Source organism: Laccaria bicolor, genomic scaffold (assembly GCF_000143565.1).
Source record: "Laccaria bicolor S238N-H82 LACBIscaffold_38 genomic scaffold, whole genome shotgun sequence".
NCBI lineage: Eukaryota > Fungi > Basidiomycota > Agaricomycetes > Agaricales > Hydnangiaceae > Laccaria > Laccaria bicolor.
This window is the reverse complement of record NW_001889909.1, coordinates 23537-46733: the sequence shown is the minus strand read 5'-3', so window position 1 is coordinate 46733 and position 23197 is coordinate 23537. Positions and strand designations below refer to the sequence as shown.

General features: G+C 46.6%; 7 protein-coding genes across 7 annotated transcripts; 3 read left to right on the top strand and 4 right to left on the bottom strand.

The window, feature by feature from the left end:
* Positions 1-264: 264 nt before the first annotated feature.
* LACBIDRAFT_307937 (uncharacterized protein) lies at positions 265-580 on the bottom strand (the record flags this gene model as incomplete). Its single annotated transcript, XM_001886416.1, has 2 exons — positions 265-280; positions 336-580. The coding sequence occupies 2 exons, from the start codon at positions 578-580 to the stop codon at positions 265-267; spliced, it is 261 nt and encodes an 86-aa protein (XP_001886451.1).
* A 7373-nt stretch (positions 581-7953) lies between these two features.
* On the bottom strand, positions 7954-10247 carry LACBIDRAFT_332000 (uncharacterized protein; the record flags this gene model as incomplete). The annotated part of the gene is made up of 4 exons (XM_001886415.1): positions 7954-8579; positions 8632-9783; positions 9843-9956; positions 10013-10247. The coding sequence occupies 4 exons, from the start codon at positions 10245-10247 to the stop codon at positions 7954-7956; spliced, it is 2127 nt and encodes a 708-aa protein (XP_001886450.1).
* A 632-nt stretch (positions 10248-10879) lies between these two features.
* LACBIDRAFT_307934 (uncharacterized protein) lies at positions 10880-11405 on the top strand (the record flags this gene model as incomplete). Its single annotated transcript, XM_001886505.1, has 3 exons — positions 10880-10901; positions 10955-11112; positions 11235-11405. 3 exons carry the CDS (start codon positions 10880-10882, stop codon positions 11403-11405), a joined length of 351 nt encoding a protein of 116 aa, XP_001886540.1.
* Positions 11406-13587: 2182 nt separating this feature from the next.
* On the bottom strand, positions 13588-14769 carry LACBIDRAFT_307933 (uncharacterized protein; the record flags this gene model as incomplete). Its single annotated transcript, XM_001886414.1, has 5 exons — positions 13588-13953; positions 14008-14099; positions 14150-14363; positions 14419-14523; positions 14575-14769. The coding sequence occupies 5 exons, from the start codon at positions 14767-14769 to the stop codon at positions 13588-13590; spliced, it is 972 nt and encodes a 323-aa protein (XP_001886449.1).
* A 167-nt stretch (positions 14770-14936) lies between these two features.
* LACBIDRAFT_307932 (uncharacterized protein) lies at positions 14937-18255 on the top strand (the record flags this gene model as incomplete). Its single annotated transcript, XM_001886504.1, has 7 exons — positions 14937-15440; positions 15487-15661; positions 15715-15993; positions 16046-17100; positions 17174-17470; positions 17525-18112; positions 18190-18255. 7 exons carry the CDS (start codon positions 14937-14939, stop codon positions 18253-18255), a joined length of 2964 nt encoding a protein of 987 aa, XP_001886539.1.
* Positions 18256-19403: 1148 nt separating this feature from the next.
* Positions 19404-19704, bottom strand: LACBIDRAFT_307930 (uncharacterized protein; the record flags this gene model as incomplete). Its single annotated transcript, XM_001886413.1, has 2 exons — positions 19404-19406; positions 19462-19704. The coding sequence occupies 2 exons, from the start codon at positions 19702-19704 to the stop codon at positions 19404-19406; spliced, it is 246 nt and encodes an 81-aa protein (XP_001886448.1).
* A 1065-nt stretch (positions 19705-20769) lies between these two features.
* LACBIDRAFT_307929 (uncharacterized protein) lies at positions 20770-21332 on the top strand (the record flags this gene model as incomplete). The annotated part of the gene is made up of 2 exons (XM_001886503.1): positions 20770-20793; positions 20856-21332. 2 exons carry the CDS (start codon positions 20770-20772, stop codon positions 21330-21332), a joined length of 501 nt encoding a protein of 166 aa, XP_001886538.1.
* Between the last annotated feature and the right edge of the window lie 1865 nt (positions 21333-23197).

Here is a 23197-nt window from a genome sequence, read left to right as displayed (position 1 = left end):
TTTATGAGAAAAAAGAGATAAAAAAAAGATAAAAGAGAAGAGGGAGTGGAGGGAGGGCCAGAGAAAATCTGAAGAGATTCTGCAGGAGGCACGATACGTGAGTATTGAGCTGAGCGAGGTTTTACGATGCTTCTTACAATCCGAGTCTAGCAGACGAAGTCTGAGCCAGCAGGATGTAAGAATGTGCACAAAGCTCAATATGAAGAAAGGCCTCACCAAATGAAGAGTGATGAGAGTGCGTTTATAGAAAACGATAGGCAAAGCCTAGAAGCGAGGATCACTGTTCACTTGGATGAGTATGCGGTGCATAGAGAGAGAGAGCGCGGAGTGCTTACCTGTGCTGGATAGACGTGGTCTGAGAGAGAGAGCGCCAGCACAGGAGAGGGAAGCAACACCGATAACTTCTCCTAACCCAGCATCTGCCAAACTTTGGCACTGAGTCAGGGATCGATGCCACAACCATGATTGACGAGCGGGGCTCAAGGGGGAAAAGGCTCAGCAGAGCTGGTCCTTTTCCTGGCGGAGTTTTGAGTTGGCGCAGAGGCCTACGAAATGCCTCCTTACCCTTGGAACCCGCCATTATGACGACCTCTGCTGCGCTGTTCAAAGGTGGAGAGATCACGAGGTGGTGATAGCAGCAACAAGGGGTCGCCAAAGCGAGGCGAGCCCCAAAATTTTTTAGGCTGGGAGTGTGAGCTAATGAAGTGGTGTTGTTGTTGTTGTGGGGTGGTGGTGGTGAGAGATGATGGAAGCGAGTAGCATAGAAAAAAAATTGTTAACAGCGCCTTAGGCGGAGTCCGATGGCGGCAAGTTGTTGTTCAGCACGAACAGTGGGGTTGTCCCTTATGTAGATCTTCCATGCTTGAGAGGACCAGCGACCGATAGCTTGAATGACGTCCTCAGATAGCCCGAGGCTGGCATAAAATGTGGCGCCACCTGCACGTGCTGAGTGCCCGCCAAATTCCCGGCTGAGCACGGCGAAGAAGCGAGCATCGAACCACGAGCGAGTGGGGTGGGAGCCATCCTCCCGTAAGAAGAGAGCAAGGCGGGCTTGGTGAACAGACACTAGTATCAACCATTGTTTATGAAAAAGTCTGGGCAAGTGCCTGCACAACTTTTTGGACACTGCCTAGGTTTTTTATGAAATGAGAAATGTAGGGCAAGCATTATGAAATATGTTTCATTCCCTCCCATAGTTGTTTCATATCTATTTTATTCCTTCCCTATACTTTTTCATAACTATTTCTTTTTTATCTGGCCATTTATTTCATTGCCCCTCAGTCCCATTTCTTTGTTGCCTAGCCTTTCATTTCATTGCCTCCCCAGGGTTATTTCTTTCCTACCCAGCAATTTCTTATTGTTGCCTAGCTATTTCATTTCATGTTTGCCTGGTAATGGTTTCATTCTTTTATTTCATTCTTGCCAGGGCAATACATATTTAATTAATTATATGAAATAACAGGGCTTTAATTGTCAAATGAGTATGATATTTGTTATGCTTGCTAGTAGAGGGTGTAGGCCCCATTTCTACATAACTTTCAATTTGAGACCATAATATGATAAGGGTGCAAAGAGATAAGCAAGGTAAAGACATTTTACAAGGCATCACATGTATTACATAATCAAGTCCCAGGAAGATATTTACAACTATGAAATGAAATAGCTAGGCAACAATAAGAAATTACTGGGTAGGAAAGAAATAATCCTGGGGAAGCAATGAAATTGCTCATTGGGTAGGAAAGAAATAAATGAAATGAATGGCCAGGTAGAAAAGAAATAGGTATGAAAAAGTATAGAGAAGGAATGAGATAGATATGAAACACTATGGGAGGAAATGAAACACATTTCATAATGCTTGCCCTTCATTTCTCATTTCATAAAAAACCTGGGCAGTGTCCAAAAAGTTGTGCAGGCACTTGCCCAAATTTTATCATAAAAGTGGTAGGTACCACTCGAACAGAGTCACGTCGATCGACATATTCTTTCAGAAGCGCCACAGGGTCGGCAACTTCCTGTTGTGAGAACAAGATATCAGTACCACGGTAAAAAGGATCCCCCTTGTGATAAGGGAGGTGATACTGAGCTCGCCCTTGAGAAAACGTGAGGGAGGAGCATTTGATGATTTTCCTCCAATCGAAGAGGTCTTTTGAATTTTTCTGGACAAGTTCACCTGAGCGGTGGCAAGCGTAGAATAGGCAAGAAAGTATTGTTGCGAAGAGGAGGTCATCGTAGGATCCAGAGTTACGAGCAATATGTAGAAAAGTTTGTAAATGTGCCGGACGCAGAGGCAACTTACGACGAATAGGGTCTGCGCGGATTTTCTTGGAACCTCGAATAGTAGTTGTGACAAGTGGGTGGGCGCGATTCTTGTCAAAGTTAGGATATAAGTCAGATAGAAAATGTCTGACTCCTGAGAGATATTTTGGCCCAGAGGCGATGTATTGGGAGGTGTAGGCGATGTAGCGAGCCAAGGTTTCAGGGGTGGGTTCGATGGAGAGGTGGTGGTTCATGCAAAAAGAAATGTAGTCGCGAGCTCCTGTTGCATAGCCTTTAACTGTTGATTTCTCAATAGCATTAACCTGCAAATGAAGCATACGATTGTCAAGATCACGTAGCTTCATTGGTGGGCGAGTCCGGCATAATGGCCGAGACCTGCCCAGGGCACTCAAAAGCACCCCCTCCATCATGCTGGCAGGAGGTCCCGTGGTGGGGAGAAAAGGCGGACGGGGTCAAAAGGGAATTTTGCACGATACTCGTTGAGCAAAAGACGTGAGAGGAGGTCGGCTTGGACATTTTGCTTTCCAGGGATGTGATGAACACATAGATCAATGCCTGATTCAATGATGACGCCAGCTATCGCCATGAGTGGACCATTGTGCAATGCCTCAGAGACGCGTAAGCTGTTGAAGATAGCCACTGAGTCTAAACTGTCAGTGTGAATAAGAAGACGGCGAGGGGGTGAGGTGAAAGAGGCAACATGGTGGATGGCTGACATGATAGCCACTAGTTCCAGGAAGAAGATGTCAACCTTGCGATCAGGGGGGCATTCCTTCATCTCATACATGAAGCCTTGATTTCCGTACACAAAGGACATGCCAACAGTTAGGCTAGCATCAGTCCAGAGCTCCAGATCTGCAGCGGCGTCGTCCCAGATACCATCATCCAAGAAGCGGACGCCAACTGCCTTTGGGATGATGCTCACAAGCCAGGAAAGGTCAGAGATAACTTCTGCGTTGAGGTGTACAGCGCCGAGAGGACGAGTTTTTCCACTAGTCTTGTGGTAGAGGGCTGAAAGTGCGGGACGAGCCCAAGGTAGAACATTTAGAAGCCAGTTGAGGTGGCCAGCCAGCCGTTGCCATTCACGAAGGATGGGTTTGCGATTGGGTGTGGACAAGAAGACATTGATTTTCTCAACTATGTCGATGAGGGAGTTCGGAGGAAGAGAGAGGGAGCCTTGGTTGGCATCAACCCAGAAGCCGATGATTTTCAAGACACTCCCATGCTCTTGCTTCTTATCCTCAAAAGGGCACTGGATCGCTTCCCAAAATAAGAGAAGTTGAACTTGTTGACGTGGACGGAGCATCCCATGATACATGATTAAGTTGTCTTCGAAGTCCCAGCCAAAGAAGTCGTCCATGTAGACGTGCAGGCTGAAGATGCCCAGCTTTCTAATAGCTAACCAGCACAAAAGCCCGGAGACAGCACACCAGCAACGGGGAGATGCACGGTTCCCGAAGACCAGACGACGCACAATGTAGAGCTTACCCTCAACTACAACAACTTGACGAAGTTGCCATAGAGGGTGTGCCGGCAGGTTGAGAAAAGCAGACGCTACATCTGACTTGAAAGTTATGATGCGACGACCTGGGTTGTCTGTGTGGGCATCACGGAGAGATTGCCCAAAGGGGTGCATGTCGTCGTAGTGAACTTTGGCTTCAGATCTTGGAATACCATCGTTTATTCCAGAGCCTGAGTGATCTGTGACAACCCGAGCTTTACCGTTCTGCCAAACAATGAACATAGGAGACATTTTCATCCCTGGCAAGAGTTCGGAGTCAGAGAGCTCATCAGACCAACGACCGGCAAATCTTTCTTTGTCTCGAAAGTTGCGGATGGCATCGAGATCACCCTCATCGGTAGAATAGTTGTCAATGACTTCTTCGAGTTCGACTTTCCATTCTCCGTCGTCGAGAGGCCAGAATCCATCCCGAAGACCTGTCATGACTGATTTGACAAAAGGTTGGTTTGGATGATCAGCGAGCATGGACTCGAGTTTATTGATGTTGAAAGGCGTGTCGACCTTGATGTGATCCCGCATAGCGAGGAGGGAGGCTTGAATCTTTTGGTCTTGCAAAAGGTGAGCAGGAGGTGAAGGGAGAGGAGGTGCAGATTCAGTGTAAAGGGCAGCAGGGGAGAGGTGTTTATTGGTTGAGTTAGACCATACATAACGACGTCGAAAGCGAGGTACATCTATGAGTGGGGTATCAAGCTTTCGTTTCAACCCTGAGTTGATAGTCCTAGGCCCTTCCCTTGCCTTTGCTGCTCTCTGAGTAGCCTCCGCTAGCTCCCTTTCTTTGTCAAGCTTGGAGGAGAGTATCACAGACAGGTTCGTCTTTTGCTCGGTGTTGGCCTTCACACTCACTGCAAATCCCATGCCTGCGCCCATTCGGGCAAGGGGCGTCGCAAATGCCCATGTTCCAATTCCGGCAAGGAATCGTCGAACACTTTGAGGGAGAGCTTGTCGAAGGCAATGTATTGCTGCGCTTCTTGGAAGATGGGCTAGTACTTTGGAACATGCGCGCCAAAAGCGGCACGTTAAGTTGAGTCTGGTTGTCCATGCGGAAAGGACTTTTCGCATAGCGATCGCGAGCTTCGACGTCGAAAGCGATGGCAATCGACGGGTCATGAGGTACTGCACGAAATAGGTCAGTGACCATGCGCTGGTAGTTCTGAAGCTCTGAAGAGCGGTGACGATAAACGAGAACGACGGCAGAGCTCCAAGCTCCAAAGACGCGAAGCCATTCGGATTCGGATCGAAGGGGGCACTTAGCCGAAGCTTGTTCCTTCTTGATGAGTGCATAGCCCCCGCCGAAGTCTCGAGGCTCATTGTTGTGGTCGTACCCTTTGTCCATCGAGGCAAAAAGTTTCTCAAAATCAACGAAGTGATCCTGAATGACTGAGCGCCAGATGGAACGGGGAATGGGATCAGCAAGCGGCTGTACCTGCATGAGATTGACGAGGGAATCGATGGTCTTGTCTGTCCCAATTGCCTGCCGTAACTTCCAGGTTTCCTCGATGTGGGGGTCGGAGATCGCAGAAGTCGAGAGCTCAGCCAGATGTGGAGCGAGAGCGAGAACAGTAGCCGGCAAGGACTGGGGGGTTGAACGTTCGACTCCGAGTAGTTTCGCGAGATCATCGGCCGAGAGAAGGGTTGTAGCGTCACTGGGGACCTGTGAACTCGCCAGTCAAGAGAGCTTAGCGTTGAGGATGGCCCACGCAGCGGTGTCGACCGCTGTACGACGATCAGCGGCTTCTCGAGCACGAACCTCTTCCAGGAGCGCGAAACTCGACTGCCTGAGCCTCGTCAAGGCCATCAGGAGTCGATTCTCGGGCTGCTTGTTCTCCAGACTGAGTGTCTGGCTGTTCGTCAGCCTCTCTGTCCTTCTTTTGCTGCTCCAGTCGTTGGGTAAGTTGTTGTAAGTAGTCTTCGCCCTCGGCTGGGGATGCACCTGCGTCTTGGAGACGTTTTGCGAAATCCGAGAGGAGCAACTGTCCTTCCACGACGTCGGAAACGATAGCCTCAAGGGCTTGAGCACGTTGCCGAGTTGCTTCAGCGCCAACATCGGTCATTGAAAAGGAGATGTTGGGTGAGGTCGAATGGCGATGTGTGACTGAAAGAAAGGAGGTTGGATGGCGAGGGAAGCGAGCAGATACCCAGAGAAAATCTGAAGAGATTCTGCAGGAGGCACGATACGTGGAGTGGTACCTACCACTTTTATGATAAAATTTAGGCAAGTGCCTGCACAACTTTTTGGACACTGCCCAGGTTTTTTATGAAATGAGAAATGTAGGGCAAGCATTATGAAATGTGTTTCATTCCCTCCCATAATTGTTTCATATCCATTTTATTCCTTCCCTATACCTTTTCATAACTATTTCTTTTTTGTCTGGCCATTTATTTCATTGCCCCTCAGTCCCATTTCTTTCCTGTTTCTTTGTTGCCTAGCCTTTCATTTCATTGCCTCCCCAGGGTTATTTCTTTCCTACCCAGTAATTTCTTATTGTTGCCTAGCTATTTCATTTCATAGTTGTAAATATCTTCCTGGGACTTGATTATGTAATATATGTGATGCCTTGTAAAATGTCTTTACCTTGCTTATCCTTTGGGGTAGGCGGCGCGTAAAAGCAAGCTATATTGATACTGGATATGCTGTTCAAGTTGATACGTGAATTACGTCTAAGGTGATGCTGACCCACCAGTATTAGCTACAAGCTTAAGTGGTGGCCATTTTGGATGGTATCATGGCCACGATTTTTGTAGTACGTGTTATTCTGATACCATCTCTTTATTTTTTCTCATGGAAGTATGGAAATGCCTTGGCTTGCAATGATGCAGTTCACGCTATTCTTATTCCTTCAACAATGACTTCTACTAGGATTTTTTATGCAACGGTATTGAGATACTGTGGCTTGAATTTTGTAGTACATGTTTTTCCCATACCTGCTTTCATGATTTTTTTTGGTTACGGTATTGGGATACTTTGGCTTGAATTTTGTAGTACATGTTGTTCCCATACCTCCTTCCATTATTTTTTTTGGTTATGGTATTGGGATACTGTGGCTTGAATTTTGTAGTACATGTTTTTCCCATACCTTCTTCCATGATTTTTTTGGTTATGGTATTGGGATACTTTGGCTTGAATTTTGTAGTACATGTTTTTCCCATACTTTCTTCCATGATTTTTTTTGGTTACGGTATTGGGATACTTTGGCTTGAATTTTGTAGTACATGTTTTTCCCATACTTTCTTCCATGATTTTTTTCGGCTACGGTATTGGGATACTGTGGCTTGAATTTTGTAGTACATGTTTTTCCCATACCTTCTTTCATGATTTTTTTGGTTATGGTATTGGGATACTTTGGCTTGAATTTTGTAGTACATGTTTTTCCCATACTTTCCTCCATGATTTTTTTTGGTTACGGTATCGGGATACTATGGCTTGAATTTTGTAGTACATGTTTTTCCCATACCTTCTTTCATGATTTTTTTCGGCTACAGTATTGGGATACTGCATGTTTTTCCTATACCTTCTTTCATGATTTCTTCTGTTATGGTATTGGGATACCATGGCTTCCATTTTTGTGTCCCATGTCTTTCTGATATCTTCTGCTGCTATTCTTAACCTGATGGTACTGGTGTACTGTGGCTTAAATTTTGTAGTACATGTTTTCATAATCCCTTCTGCTTGAATCTTTTTTGTTATGGTTTTGGGATACTGTGGCGTAAATTTTTGAAGTCCATGGTATTACGATACCTTGCCCCAAACTTTTGCAGGAGAAGATACTGGGGTACCAAAGCTTTAACATTATAGACTGTGTTGCTCTCATACCTTCCACTGGAATTTTTTACGCAATGGTATTGGCGTACCGTGGCTTGAATGTTGTAGTACATGTTTTCTGATACCTTCTCCCATGATTTTCTTTTGGTACGGTATTGGGATACTGTGGCTTGAACTGTCGTATTCTGGGCTCCAATACCTTCCTTTGGAATTCTTCAGGAGAGGGTATGAGGATACCATGGCTTCCACTTTGTAGCCCATGTTGCTCTGTTACCTGCCACTCCTATTCTTCACATGATGGTACCAGTGTACCATGGCTTGAATTTCGTAGTCCACAGATCATAATTTCCGTACTTGGATGAAACTCATTGCCAGATTCTCCAGCTAAAATCAATCAATCACTACCCTCCTGCTGTACCTCCTCCTCTTCCCCTTCATCCTGTAAAGAGAACCCCGGAATGTCGACCCCTTGCTCTTGAAGCCACTCCACCATGCGCTCAATCTGAATTAAACGAAGACGCTCCAAATAACCATCCTCCCCCCAGCGAACACTGTAGAGGTCTTTAAGTGTAATACCACTCATCTCCATGTAGGCTTCAGAAAAAAAAGCCCGAAGATGAGGAGGGATAGGATCAGACTGAAGATCCTGCCTGATATGTATGTTAGGATTGCTAGACCCAACGGTCCAAGACTTGAACCAAAAGAAATCCAACAGGGCCTGGCGAACACTGCAGCCACAGTCAAAGTGGTTCCAACGTGCGGCATGCTCGTAATCTCTCCTATAGCCGACACCCTCAATCTGAATGGCAGTATCAACCTTACTGAATGATTGAGCGCTGCGATGGCGACCGTGGTATCGGCAGATGAGCCGCTCACGTTGAAGGATGTGGAGTGAGAGGCCTACGGATGTTGTCCCGGCATCGCGAATTAGCTCAGATATATCTCGAATCTTCTTTTTAATTTCCGACTGGATTGGAGTGCCGTCCAACTTGTAGCGCTCAACTTGGAAGCGCGCCGTCTCTGTGAGTGACAACAATGAATGGCAAATTGCATGTGAAGGAGGATAACATACCTTCAACTTTCTTTCGGGCCTCTTCATCGAGGTGGTAGTAATTCCAACGGGTCTTGTCATAGTCGGGAATCTTCTCATCGTCGGGCTCATGTGACTTTGAAGTTGCACCTGACTTCTTCACCCGATCAGACTCCAGGGAATCCGATGCCGCCCGTTTTTTCGTCAACACCTTAGACCCTTCCCTCCTCCCTCTAATCCTCTCTGTTGCATCTGTTCGTAACCCCTCCAATGCAGTCCCATCGACCACAATGAGCTCATCTTCCGCTCGATGTAACATCCACCTCCAACTGTCAAGCGCCTCATGGGAGACATGTCGATCCATCACCACCTTCTCCAGGCAGTGCCGCCACACTGCCTTTAGCGCATCAACCATGCACTCCTCCCTCACTCGACCCAACAACTCCTTATACGCCTGCTCTGCCTCACTGATCTGGTCCTCATGCTTCTTCAGCTTATGAACCGCGCGGCTATGTCTCTTCATGGCGTGCTCTAGGCCTGTCTGTGTAGCTCCCTCTGCTCCCTGCTGCATGCTGCGGACGGATGCTTCACGTTTAATGACCTTGGCCTTTAGGGTAGCCTCAGTGCTTCGAAACGCTTCAAGAATGGTACTGGCCTCACGCAACTCAGAGCCTGCACCGCTGCGTTCCGCTAGCTCGGTCTCCTGCATAGTTTTCACCAGCTTTGCAAACTCATGCTCCAAGTTGGGGGTGGATGGCTTTGTAAGCAGGTTCAACGAGGATTCCGAACCATTATCGTGCATATTGATGTCCTGTGGTTCACGTAGTGGGAGCAAGGGACCAGAGGGAGTGGCGTTGAATGGGGTTGGCGAGCCAGAGTGTAAGGGAGGGACAGCGAGAAGTGCCTCTACAATGGCGGGATTGGGAGCGCAAGCTGGAGTGGAAGCTGAAGTGGTAGTCGGCTGAGCGGAGGCTGAAGCTAGAGTAGCTGAGTGAAATGGAGTGAAGGGTTCCCGCTCTGATGCTGGAAGACTGGGTGCGAAGTCGGGGACCAAATTTCGCTCTGCAGGCAATTGTGCAGCGGTTCCAGTACGCATCTCTTGTAACCTTTCCTCCTCACGCTGATGTTGCTGCACGACATCAGCGTGATCAGCATTGGCTTTTGTGAGGGTGTCCCGCGCCATTTCCAAAGCTTCTGCTCGAAAAACATTGTCAGTAAGTATGTTGCCCGTTAAAATGTTCTCACATACTTACTTTTGCCACCCCCTTTCTCCTTCTTCTGTGCTTTCTGTGAGACCGTCTGAAAAGCCGTATGAGCCTTGTCAACGGCCTTTTGAGTAATTTCCAACTGCTCAGAGAGCCGTTGAACTAGATCGCGTAGGTTATTGCTCCATGGTGACACCGCAAAGAATTTTTATGCTTACCTGCAGCCTCAACGTCTTCTAACAATGAGCTTTCTGAATTGACGTTCATGATGCTGGAGATGTCACACACAGGCGGCGAATTAGAGTTGCGAAGTGTGAAGAAGCCTCTGACTCGAACTGGTACCGAACTCGTCGAAGCTTCTTTGAACACATGCTTCTGCTTCTGGATCCACGTGCAAGATCTGTGATTAGTCTGATGGTTGTATGATCGTACAGATCGACGAAGCACCACCATGCGTTGCCAAGCTGTATCCAAAGGAAAAGTATGTGCACTTTATTTATTTTGTGCAAAAGATCCCCCACGCGGAAATGACTGAGAGCAGCTTCAAGTTAGTAATTGCCACATGGCGTCAATTACTAAGCTGCAAAATTGTACTTTCTTAAATATAAGCCTGAGCGGCAGAGATTATTCTCATGACCTACCAATTTATATTCTAATGATAATGTAAAAATTGTACGCATGCTGGGACATTTTGCGCACGGCAAAGTTTTGCGCGTGCGGCCCACTTTTGCGCAGAGTAGCAGACTTATTTATTTACCAGATGTAACAGCATATATCACTAGATAAGCAATAGACGTAGACGACGGTGTCACGCGAGAGCAAGCAATGGGCCTAAGATCTAAATTTGTCAACTAAGTAATAGTAAATCTTATGGTTGATGATATTTTCATCGTTGGTTCGTCAGGTGTCACGTGTCATGCATGACATGCGTCACCTGTGAGTGGCGTGGTTCCTCCGACTCACTCCCTTCTCTCTCTCCTTGACGATGCTGCATCGTTTCCTCCTCATCCAGCAACCTCTTATTATTCAAGACTGGGCAGTTGACGTTGATCTCGGTTCTCTGCGCATCAGTGCTTCAGAGGAGAATGCTTAGGCCAATTCATCAAGGTAAGTCGTTTTGGCTGTCTTGTGTTCTACTTTTCTCATTATGATTATCACAGCACCGACAAGCTCGAGCTTTTTGCGCTTTTTTGCCACTCAGAGCAGAATGACTGGCACACTCCCGAGGGCTGTAATCAAGCCACGCCACAAGCCAACTGCAGAGTGGGACGACGGCGAATACGGATCGTGGGGATGTATTGTTATGGAAAACAAGCAGGCGAGTTTTGGAGCGGCTTTTGGGGAGGGGGGGGTGCATGTGATGAGTATGAAACAGGGGTGTATGTTTGGTTTTGGAGCGTGCGTTTTTTCTTTCCCTCTTCCCCCTTTTTACTTCGTTAGGTTGACGCATCTCGATATTTAGAGAGTGGGCATCCCATCAAGTATAACTACCGCAACTCCTCCAGCACGATGGACACCACTTCGTGGGGTCTCCCAACAGCGGCGTACCCTGCTCCAGGGTGTAAAAGTATTTCCCACCGCAGAAGTTGGTGTTGTGGCGACGCTTGGTGATGCTTGGTGTGTTCCCTTCTCCCTCCTCCTCCCCTTTCCTTCCTCCTACTTCGTGCTTCGCTTGTTACGATGATTGTGCTAATGAAAACGCGATAACAACAGGGCAGGTGTACCATCCATATACTCGTCAAGTGGCCAGGGACTTCTGTACGCTTTTGTCATGTGGTTGATCTAGGGCTAGAACAAAAAGGTAAGATGCCCGCAGCATCTTATACCCCTTACACACTACCTAGTTCGTAGTACACACAGCCATCCTGGCCCACATGTCCCCCCAAACTAGACTATCGCATTTCGCGTGACTATTCGTCACCGTCAAGAAGGCGGCGTTGATTTTGGATGTGAGTGGTGATGGTTATAACGCTAAATCATGTAAGTCGGATACAAGTCACAATCGACAACTGTAAAACATGACTTACCCTCTCAACCAGGTGAGCTTCACCATGCATCATTCGAAGTTTGTACAAACCCCCTCCTAGCGACACTTAGTGCGCGCAAGAGGATTCGCGGACTGATGGAATTGATACACTCAGTACTGGCGTGGGATCTTTGGGATTCGCCACACCATCGGTTTGTCCTAAGTTTTTCCTTGGTTTGTCGAATGGGTGGTATAAAGCAGGACATCGCGTCGGTTCCGATGAGGGAAGACAAAGTCTGTCCTGAGACGATACGTTCTGCTTCCTTTAGTATTCCATCCCGAACTGAGGGAATTTTTTTCAACTCACGTAGGATGGGGAAAAGGAGGTAAATTTATCCGCGAGATGTATTGTTTCACAGGATGGTGTAATATAAAGCTGTATCTATTCTCGTCCACGTCCCATAAATTGTACCAGGAATCTTTGTCAAACCGAACAGCACACGTCTGATTACAAAAGGGAGTCCAGACCCCAACCGAAAGCACTACTCCTGTCGCTAAACGGGAGTTGCTGCTCCAAGCTACGAGAAGAAGAAAAGATAAGAACGATAGTGATAGAACAAGACAGTGTGTAATACGTGCAGGTTACTTCGAACAAATTTAGAAACCCTTGGAGAATAATTGTTGGTCAGTGATTGAGACGACGTAGGACTGATCGGACACAAAGCTTGTCCAAAAGAGTTTATCCGAAAATACCTAATATCGCCGTTTGACTTGAGTGTGAATTTCGGATGGGCAGGGTAACGGGAAACAGGAAAAATGAAAGTCGGAGAGGATGTCTTCAATGAATTCCACAAAACAGATTGGCGACTTTGAAGACTTGCCAGAACGCGTAGATATGGCTGACTCTGAGGCATCAGCATACCTAGATTGGCGAACGTGTGAAGTGAGGGCGCACCATTAAAAATTGAAAGCTGTTGATGAGAGTTTCCATCATCTTGTGGTGTGACAGGCGAAGGTAGGGGGACTCAAGTCGAGAACGGGACGGCGAGTAACGAGTGTTTGAGCTTGGAGGAGAAAGAAATAGTATGGAGGAATCCGAGCCCCACCTAGTTGTGGGGCAGCCGTTGCCTGAGCACACGTTTGTTGAGTGAAAAGAATTTGCACTAACGGAATATTTGGGGAAATCGGGGCATGTGCTGGTAATTCTGTGAGAGGTGGAGATGGCTGAAGCAAAAGAGACTGCGGAATAGACGAATTGTTTGGAGATTCGAGAGGTACTTCTGAGAGGGTTGCCGACTCATCAGAATAGATTGGAACACGGCCAGCGGGTTGAAAAAAATGGAGGTGGACGTGAATGCGCACGAGCAGTTAACACGCGAAAGTTTTTCAATGGATGTAAGTATGCTGCTTAATAAGATATGACAGGCGAAGGCAAAGAGGTGAGCCAAGTCAAGAGCGGGACAGGAATGGTAGCTTAGTGTTTCAGTGGCTACGCAAGATCCGGCAACTCACTGTAAATGAACGCATATGACATCAATGCCCAAATTTATGGTCTTTGAGGGCTCTATGACATCATGCGCCGCCGTGTCGCCCAATTCAAGGTCGACCTCATAAACGACGACACCCCTAGTAAAGAGTCCCAAAACAATCAGAACTCTAACAACGCATACATTTGACATAATGTGCACTTTTTCGGCTGTTGTGGAGACATATATTGACGCGATGCGTGCACATACGGACAATTACACCACGTATACTCACACACTGTCCATGCTGAGTATTCCGTTGGTCTATTCACCCCTCTACCACGTAATGACGTCCAGAATTTTAACTAATTGAACCATCAAACCTTCCCTCCGCAACTCGAAGTCGCTCCTTGAGATCTGCCGCTTCTCTCTCCCACTGCTCTAGTTTGGCGTTCTTCTCGTTGAGCTCAGCCTCCTTCTGCTTTAGTGATTCCTCTTTTTCTTGTACCTTCGCGCGAAGTTCTGCATGCCGGGAGTATGCTTCTGCACGGCGAGATGTCATAAGACTGTCAAATATCGTGTCGAAATCATTGGTGATCCTCTCAATATCTTCACGCGCATCCTTGCGAAGTTTGGGTGAGGAGTAGTGGATAAAATCTCTGCGTGCAGTGGGGTAGTGCGCAGTAAAAAATATCCAAGCGCCACTTGCATACGCAAGCCGCTCGCACTGAAAACAACCGATTAACAAGATTTCAATATGCATGAATCAGAGCGATCTTACCCGATTGATGATGTCTTTCACCTGTTCATTGAATCGTTTGCTTAGTGCTTGCCCTTCCAACAACTCTGGAAGTTCACGAGTGCGATGAATTACTATCTGATATTTAGGGATGAGCTTGAGACAACAAGAAAAAAACACGCACGAAATGATCCAAACCCTTGACCAGCACCTTCAACCGCTTGAGAATTTGCTTTTGGAGCCATGCAAGGTGGAGACGAGTGCGCATCTGTTGCTGTTTGAGGAGATACAGTGGTCGGGCCCATCGAAGCGCTAGAAAGAGCTTGATGTCGACGAGGGGTTCCCAGGGACGCTTGGGTCATGCGAGCGCTAACCAGGAATGGATTCTCATGGATGGCCTTGTGGCGTCGATTTAAGAAGGGTAAACAGCAGATTATATACAGTGAAACTCACTGTTGGTGGTGTCAAAAAAGTGACATGTTCGGGCTGAGGGGGTTGAGGTAGAGTGGGAGGTGCCACGTCGGGAAGACCAAGGTCCTCGTGCTCAGCACCATTGGACTGTAGAGAGAGTATCAGTTAAATCTTCCAAAAAAGTTTCCGTGGACTTACAATCGACTCCAAAGATTTGAGATAGGTTTGCCCAGCAACAGTGTGCTCACACTGAGATCGAAGCGGCCGGTCTGGACATTTTCGACAACGCTGAGGTTCTCTAACCTTAATCGGACTCTTCTTCAGGGGGGTTTGCCGTGAGGATCGTTCCCTAGTGGGAGAGGAGCGCTTTTGCTTTTGCGGGTTTCGAACCATCTGTGAAGGCAGAGCGTTGGGAGAAAGTCGAAAGACGTACATCAAATATGGAAGCCATATGTATAAAATGGCAACCAACAAATAAATTGGAGTCAGCTGATTTGAGCACGTGGATTGGTTGCACTGGTAATATTGGTTAGAAGTTCGTGTTTTCTGTGATTCTCTCAATGTCGAATGTCCCAGGGAAGAAGAGAATACGAATCTCATCGCCCCCGAATACTCGGAAAACAATTCGTCTAGCAGAACCCGAGTTACAACACGGTGTCCCATCCACGTCCCAGCGACGCCAATTGGGAATCGGAAGCCCACAACGCCAAATCAGAACAAGCGGTCCAGCACGATCATCGAACAATAAGGGCTCAGTGGGGAGATTGCAAACGCCAGAAGAGCAGCAGACATGTGTTTTGCCACAAACTGAAGGAGCTCGAGAACGGATTGACTGGGATGAAGGATTGGAGATTCAATTAGATGAGGGGTGTGAATATCGAGCTGAAGGGGAGGGTGTTGGAAACGTTAATGATGCAGCTTTAGCAATGCCACAAGAACCCGACATTCAATCCTCCAACTCCATGTTCGTTGAAGAAGTATTTGACGAGCATCTTCCATTTTGGCAACTCACCGAAACATTTTTTGTGGCAAATGGGTGGGATGTGCGCGCAAGGAAACCAACGGTACGTTTCATTGTAATAGTTGTCACATTAGTAATCATCTCGATAGGCACGCTGGTATCACGTACAAATTTCGGGCATTGGAGATGAGTTGATTGTGTCGTGTATGTGCCCTGCGTCAACATCCCGGTCTACTGGCCTTAGCGCGTCATGCTTTCATATCAAATTCCTCCTTGAATATTTGGAGGTAAAATTTCCAAGATCTTCTCAACCCTATCCTCTCCGTGAGTGCAGTGACTATGACATTTGGGGGAGAATTTTCTTATTTTTTGTTTAGAAGATGACAGTGAGGTTATCCTGTTTTCCAGAGAGAGGGGTTCTCAAGAGGGTATCTGGATCAATCACTTCAGCATACCTTCAACTGATATCAATCAAACTTCCCTCAAAGCTCGAGCAGTTGTGCAATTTGATGGAGATGACGAAGGAACAGGCTCTTGGGCTTGTAGCAAGGATTCTGGGCAGAGGTGCCCACATATCGCAGCTGCTTCAAAGTTCATGATGCCTGATCTAGGCGAAGACGACAGGATAGAGAAGGCGTCAAGCGACATGAACGCTCGTGAGTGATCCAGTCGGTTACTACCCCTTGATCGCTTCTAAATATAGAACAGAAATGATACCACGCCGAAGACTGCGTGGCAAAGGTCCTATCTCATATCTCCCTATCCCGCCACCGCTTTGGGCCCGAATTCCTAGCGATCCAGACTTTCCACAGTGCACCAAACCAGTCGATATTTGTGGCCCGCCACCCCTGATTATGTTGACATCTGGGGGAACTTGTCACTGCGCAAACCCTCGACCTGAATATGATTCCTCACGCCCTTTACGGACGCGGAAATGTGTTATCTATGGACTTAATTGTGCCTGGGAATCCATGATCGAGGTCCAACCATGTGGTACTTGCGCAAAGAGAAATATTGGTCCAGATTGTCAAGACCTCGGACTGTTCAATTATGATAATGATAGGCTTGTTACGCACGCGCTCATGGATGACTATACAAGCGCGTACACTGTTTCAGAACAAACATTTACCTCTTGGGTCACTCTACTCACTCGGCGATATGAAACTATGCGCTCAAACACTCGCTTTCTCACGGAAGGTTCTTTTCTGGACATCTGGTTCGCATATGTGCAACTGCAATGCTTCGACGGCGACATGATATGTGGTGTCTGTGGGCCAACACCCGAGGATACTATCTGGGATGGTGTCACTTTGGCATACGGGAAGAAACATGTTCTTCCAACCCTCCGCCCACCAACAATCATTCCTGACGATGCACCATCACGTGGGAGCCGATACGTGCGCCACCAGCAAGCAATACCAGGTCGGGACTTACGGGATGCTATCAGAAGGGTCTGTCGAACAAAAGTCATACGCCTTGTCATTACAGACATGCAGGAAACTACTGAAAACCTTCAAGATGTAGAGGAAGGGGAAGATGAGGAGCAATTCGAGGTGGATAGAGCAGTCCAACAGAGAAAGGCGAAGGCAGAAAAGAAAAGTATGGAAGAGTACAAACGAAGGCTGGATGATATTCCTATGATTTCCAAAGGTCTGGCTGAGGTTTGCTCTGGTCTGCAGACGATTTTCCTACAGGAATATGGAATGCCAGCTCTGGATGCAGGGTCAACACCAAACGATTCATATCGTCTACTCCTATTACATGTAAGTGTTCAGTCATCTGCACCTAATTAAATACTCATTTAATCGGGATTATCATCGGGATGATGATATGTAGCTTGCAGCAGAGGAATCTGTGTTGCAGATGGCCAATCGCCCAGCCTTGAAGGATCTGGCTATTTTTGTTACAGAACCAACAATGCGGAATGCTTCGGCGTTGGTCAAAATTCCAGCTCTTCATGGAGCACTTCGTCATGAGTTTGCAGCTCCATCTGGTGTATCTCAAACTCTTCTTGAGGTTGCTCATTGGCTGTACAAACGGGGAAAAGAGATACTCCAAGAATTAATTCAGAATAACAGTGGTCTTCCAGAACGGTGTTTACCTTCGGAGCACGATGGGGAAGATTGGATTGAGGTAATTGTCATTAAATTCCACATAGATGTTTCACTAAATGATACTTGTTTTTAGACGGGATGCTGTTACAGCATGCGCCCCATTCGACTCCGACCAGCTTATCCAAATTTGAAGCACGACGTACGTGGAGACTTCAATGGTCAGCGAGGACATAAATGCTCAAAGTATTGGGATCTCTACGGCAAAGGAAGTCTTACGGGGGGTCTTATGTGTGTGTGGTGTCCGCATAGCGTCTGCTATGGCTTCCACAATATCCCAAAGGGTGAGGGCCGGAATGATGTTTTTTCAGCCATAGTGACACGCTGGGAGAAGGCCCCAAAGCGAATCATATATGATTTTGCTTGTGCACTGGGGCCCTACTGCATGACTCGAGAGCCACAGTTTTTTGCAGATACTCAATTTGCCGTTGATGGATTTCACGCGAAGGATCACACCAAGTGTTCATCAGCTTCGTTTCTGAGCACTTACACGAACATAGATCCACGCCTCAAGGACATCAACACGAGTGCAGCGGAGTGTGGCAATAGCGGCATCAAGCGGATGAGAAAGTCAGTTCGTTGGATGTCGCAAGACCGAGCGATCATATACGCAAAGATTTTCTTGTCAGTGTGGAATAGAAATCGTATTAGAGCAATGGATAAGGCTAGTAGGACTTAAATCTTAAATACTTATCTTGACACATGATTATTTCCCGCTCTGCTGAATGGAACCACCAAGAGAAATCCCCAACAGAGACTGCAAAGATAGAAGGAATGGTACCACGCAACAGAGACTTCAAAATTTGAAGCTAAAGTATCACAGTACCGCCCTGTAAAAAAAGGAACGGGGACGGTATCGCCGTTACATGCCCTACAATATTTCAAACAGTAGTATTGATAAAAATACTTTCTTTGTAAAAATGTCTGCCGAAGGTATCATTGCAACGGAAGTCTCAAAATTATAAGCGAAGGTTTTCTGATACTGCACCATACAATAAAAGAGAGGAGACGGTATTGCCATTACATACCCTACAAAAACTCAAGCAGCAGTTTCTAGATACCCTCTTTGTAAAAACGGACAGTGGAAGCATGACACAACAGAGGTCTCAAAATTATAAGTGAAGGTATTCCGAAACTGCCCCATACAAATAAAGAACGGGACAGTACCGCCATTACATACCCTACAAAATTTCGAGCAGCGGTATCTGGATACTTTCTTTGCAAAAATGGATGCTGAAGGTATCATGCAACAGAGGTCTTAAAATTATAAGTGAACGTATTCCAATACTTCCCAGAAAGAAAAAAAGAGAACGGAACGGTATCGCTGCTACAAAATTTCAAGCAACTGTATCTAGGGAAGTCCTTTCACAAAGCTTCCGCTGAAGGTATCGCACTGCAGAGACCTCAAAATTAGAAGCTAAGGTACCACGATACTGCCTCACACTAGAACGGGGACGTATCATCTTTAATTTCCCTACAAAATTTGAAGCGTTGGTATCTCAGTACCTTCTTTCCAGAAACTGACGCTGAAGGTATCAGGTCACAGATGATTCGAAAATGAAGGTTCGGAATCTCTGTATTTTGACAAGTTGCTTACTGTAACCTCCTCCTTTTAGATGATACTCGCAGGCGCGTATCATCTTATGCAGACAAACGGGTATCACTGGATACAGGGAATTAAGGATCAATATAACAGAAAGTTATGTGCAAGGTATCCGTATCCTTTTGCACCCTTATCATATTATGGTCTCAAATTGAAAGTTATGTAGAAATGGGGACCACACCCTCTACTAGCAAGCATAACAAATATTGCACTCATTGAGTCTAGCAGACAAAGTCTGAGCCAGCAGGATGTAAGAATGTGCACAAAGCTCAATATGAAGAAAGGCCTCACCAAATGAAGAGTGATGAGAGTGCGTTTATAGAAAACGATAGGCAAAGCCTAGAAGCGAGGATCACTGTTCACTTGGATGAGTATGCAGTGCATAGAGAGAGAGAGTGCGGAGTGCTTACCTGTGCTGGATAGACGTGGTCTGAGAGAGAGCGCCAGCACAGGAGAGGGAAGCAACACCGATAACTTCTCCTAACCCAGCATCTGCCAAACTTTGGCACTGAGTCAGGGATCGATGTCACAACCATGATTGACGAGCGGGGCTCAAGGGGGAAAAGGCTCAGCAGAGCTGGTCCTTTTCCTGGCGGAGTTTTGAGTTGGCGCAGAGGCCTACGAAATGCCTCCTTACCCTTGGAACCCGCCATTACGACGACAGTCTTGAACAGTTGTGGTAAGTGTGGTATGGTGAGGCCAAGTAAACAAACTACAACAGATGCTTTTTTTCTCTTCAACCAGCTGAGCCTATGCTCGGTACTTGGGGTGCAGCAGGCTTACAAATGGGCTCCTTCCATTTCAAACCTAAGTATGCCCTGTTTGACTACTGAAACGTAAATCTCATCCTATTTTGTGTGTAGATATCATCACCTCCAACATACCTCTTACCATATCCATTAATACTTACTTAACCTCAGCCCACAATCTAGGTCTGATGGGCGGCCACTCTCACCGCTGTCAAATGTGAGTCTATCTACAGGAGTCATGGGATGATAAGAGAACATATCACGGTGAGGGCCGGTCTGGATGGTATGGGGCGAGAACATGACCAGACATTGCGAAGACAAATTGGGGGACCAATAGAATTTGATCTCGGCAACTTATTGCATCGCTTTCTTTGCTCATTGCACTGGACGCGCTCTACCGCATGGTATGGCATATGTACATTTTCTGTTCATTTCAATTGCATCTCCTGCTCAATTGTATGACAGCCGGTAAGACGCCATGCTTCAGGAATTTGCGTTGACTTTCTCATTGTCAGCGCTTCCCCCGAGTTGTCAATAAACCCCGGGACATTTTCATGTCAATGATGTCAAGAGGCTTTCTTCAAACGGTAGCGAGTGCCGAAATTGTGTCAACGCCCATTTCCAGGCGCGCCGCAAGGGAGTTTGGTGGAAATTGGAAACTAATCTTGACACTGCCCATGTTTTTATGGACAGCGGCGTGTCTGAGATCCTTAGAATTGAAGGCGAGTTCAATCGCACGGCAGAATCTTACTGCAAGTGAATTGTGAATCGTCCCTGCTGCATACTCAAAATGTTTTGTTGTTGTAAACCTGGCTGACTGCTCATAGATTAAGGCTTCCCAGGCATGTCAATCAAGTGCCTCTGATCATGATCAGTGATTCGGGTGCTCCACCTTCAACCAGAGATAAAAGGCTGCAGCATGAACGTAGCTCTGTAGTTCAACAACTCCACCGTGACGCCAAAAGAAAAATGTCCAGTTCCAACACAGACCAGGTCAGCCATCACTTTGCGACATTCCCTGCCATTATCATTAATATGCTCATTCAATGAAACAGGTTCATGCACAAGCGCCCCCAGCCTGTGGCAACCCCAAAAATGCTGCCCCCCTGCTCAGGGCATATAGTGCTGGAGCTAGAGACCATTTCTACACGGCCAATGTCGCAGAGCACCAGAACGCGGTCGCTAAACTCGGGTATAGCGAAGAAGGAGTAACAGGATATATATTTTCAGACCTCGAAACCAACACGGTCCCGTTATACAGGTTATATAGCAGCACTGCTACAGACCATTTCTATACCACCAGCGCAGCAGAACGAGACCATGCCAAGAAGTTCGATGGATATACCTTTGATGAAGGAATTACAGGATATGTTTACCCAGACGCAGCTTGTGGTGGCCTTCCGCTGTACCGCCTCTACAGCAGTGGAGCCACAGATCATTTCTACACCATGTATGCCGCCGAGCGTGATAACGCCAGCAATAATTTGGGATATACCCAGGAGGGAATTGTAGGCTATATTTTCCCCTACTGAGATGATGCTAGTGCGTCAGCTCCGTTTTGACGATATTCTTGTTTTGCTCATGGTTAAGCAGCAAATACTTAGGATTTGGAATTGGAGGTTGTTGCTAGTCGTGTTATAAATATAAGTCACCTCCCATCTGCTGCTGAAACCTTGATCGGGTGAGCATTTCGCTGGCACTTGCGTGGATGGGAGTAGGGCGCTCGTGAGAACGGTGCTGGTCACTGTGAAGGAGGAACCTTAGCAATCCTAGCCTTGAGCCGTGCACTTGGAACAAGATTAAGTGCGTTTCAGGCACAGCAAAGGACAGGCATCATCATCGCTTGGATGTGTCGCACATTGAATGTGTGACACACATGAAAGGGATGGACACGCAGGTGTGTCGCTCTCTTGCCCCTGTGTGTCGCTCTCTTACCCTGTGTGTCGCTCACCAGATTTGGGGAGTGTGCCGAAGTTCGTATACACTGGTCGATCCTCGTTACTTATTGGGTGACTTCCCATAACACAAATTCACTAGATTTAAATAAATCGACGAGATCTAGGGTCTTTTGCCAGGATGCCAAGTCTTGTAAGGGTTCAACTTTGATGGAGGCCCTGGTTGGCACCCAGTTATAAACCTTAATCTATTCAGAGGGTACAGACCCCTCGAATAGATTTCAAACACTGGAATCAACCCTGCCATCATGACACCTTTCCTTCCTGGGTACGTTTTCTTCCCACCTAGCTTAGTCAGCTCTACCTCATCCTGCTCTACTCTCCTACGGCTGAGGGCAGTCTGCTCTCTCGTTATAATTTGAAGCCATTACGGAGTTAATTAGCAGTGCCAACAGCCTATGGCTCCAAAATTTCCCCTCCGAAGCTGTTTTTCCTTCCACAAACAATCTTCTCAGCACATAACTCACAGAACCACAGCATTATTCAGCTCAACTTGACTTTTTCTCGGCTTCATTCATTGTGTGTCCTACTTTCTGGCTGATATGATTGAAGATCAACTATAATACACCCATCCATGGACCTGTGTGTCCTCAAAACAACTCAGATGAGAGGGAAGTAAGTTTATTCAAGTCAAGTGAATAAATCTAATCAGTTGGCGTTACGGTTTATTTGCTTGATTAAATCGCAAGCCAGGGTTCCAATTTCAAACTCCGATAAGGGTCAGATTTATTCGTTTATAAAAATTTATGTTACGGGAAGTCACCCATTAGTGCTTAAGCCTGATTTATGAAACAAGAAGTCGCGAGAGTAAAAGCGAGAATTTTCAATTCAATTTACGATAAAATCCAGCACTTTCATCAGTCATGTAAATGGTAGTCTCTCATAGACAGACTTCGATATATGTGAAGTCGTACCTTGGTTCACGATATATGAAGTCTGTTTGTTACCACGCCCCCAAAACCGCGCTAGAAAATGTTTATGTAATCTTCGGACTTTGAAACCGCGTCGCGTCAATATTGCCTGGACTCTCGACGCATTTTTTGTCGCACAACTTGTTCTAATGCCCCAAATTCAACTGTAATCTCTTCCAGCTATTATTTACCATGGATAACAATGCTCGAACTGTCCGGTCTTACAAGAGGAACTCTGTAATTCAAGTCCCAGCAACACCTTACATTTCGCCATTCCTATCACAAGCTACACCCAGTTCCACAAGTCCTGGATTAACTTGTCGCATTGTCTCCTTATTAGTGCTTGGAAGTTAGGTTAATTAACTGGAAAATAACCGAGACCAGACCGGACCTAACCGCAAAAAAACCGGACCGCGGTTAGTGGTTAGTCAATTCTGGAAATGAAATAACCGGTTATTTTGCGGTTAACTAACCGTTAAAAAACCTGTTATGACCGGTTACAACCGACCCTATTTTACCCCTTCAAAACGC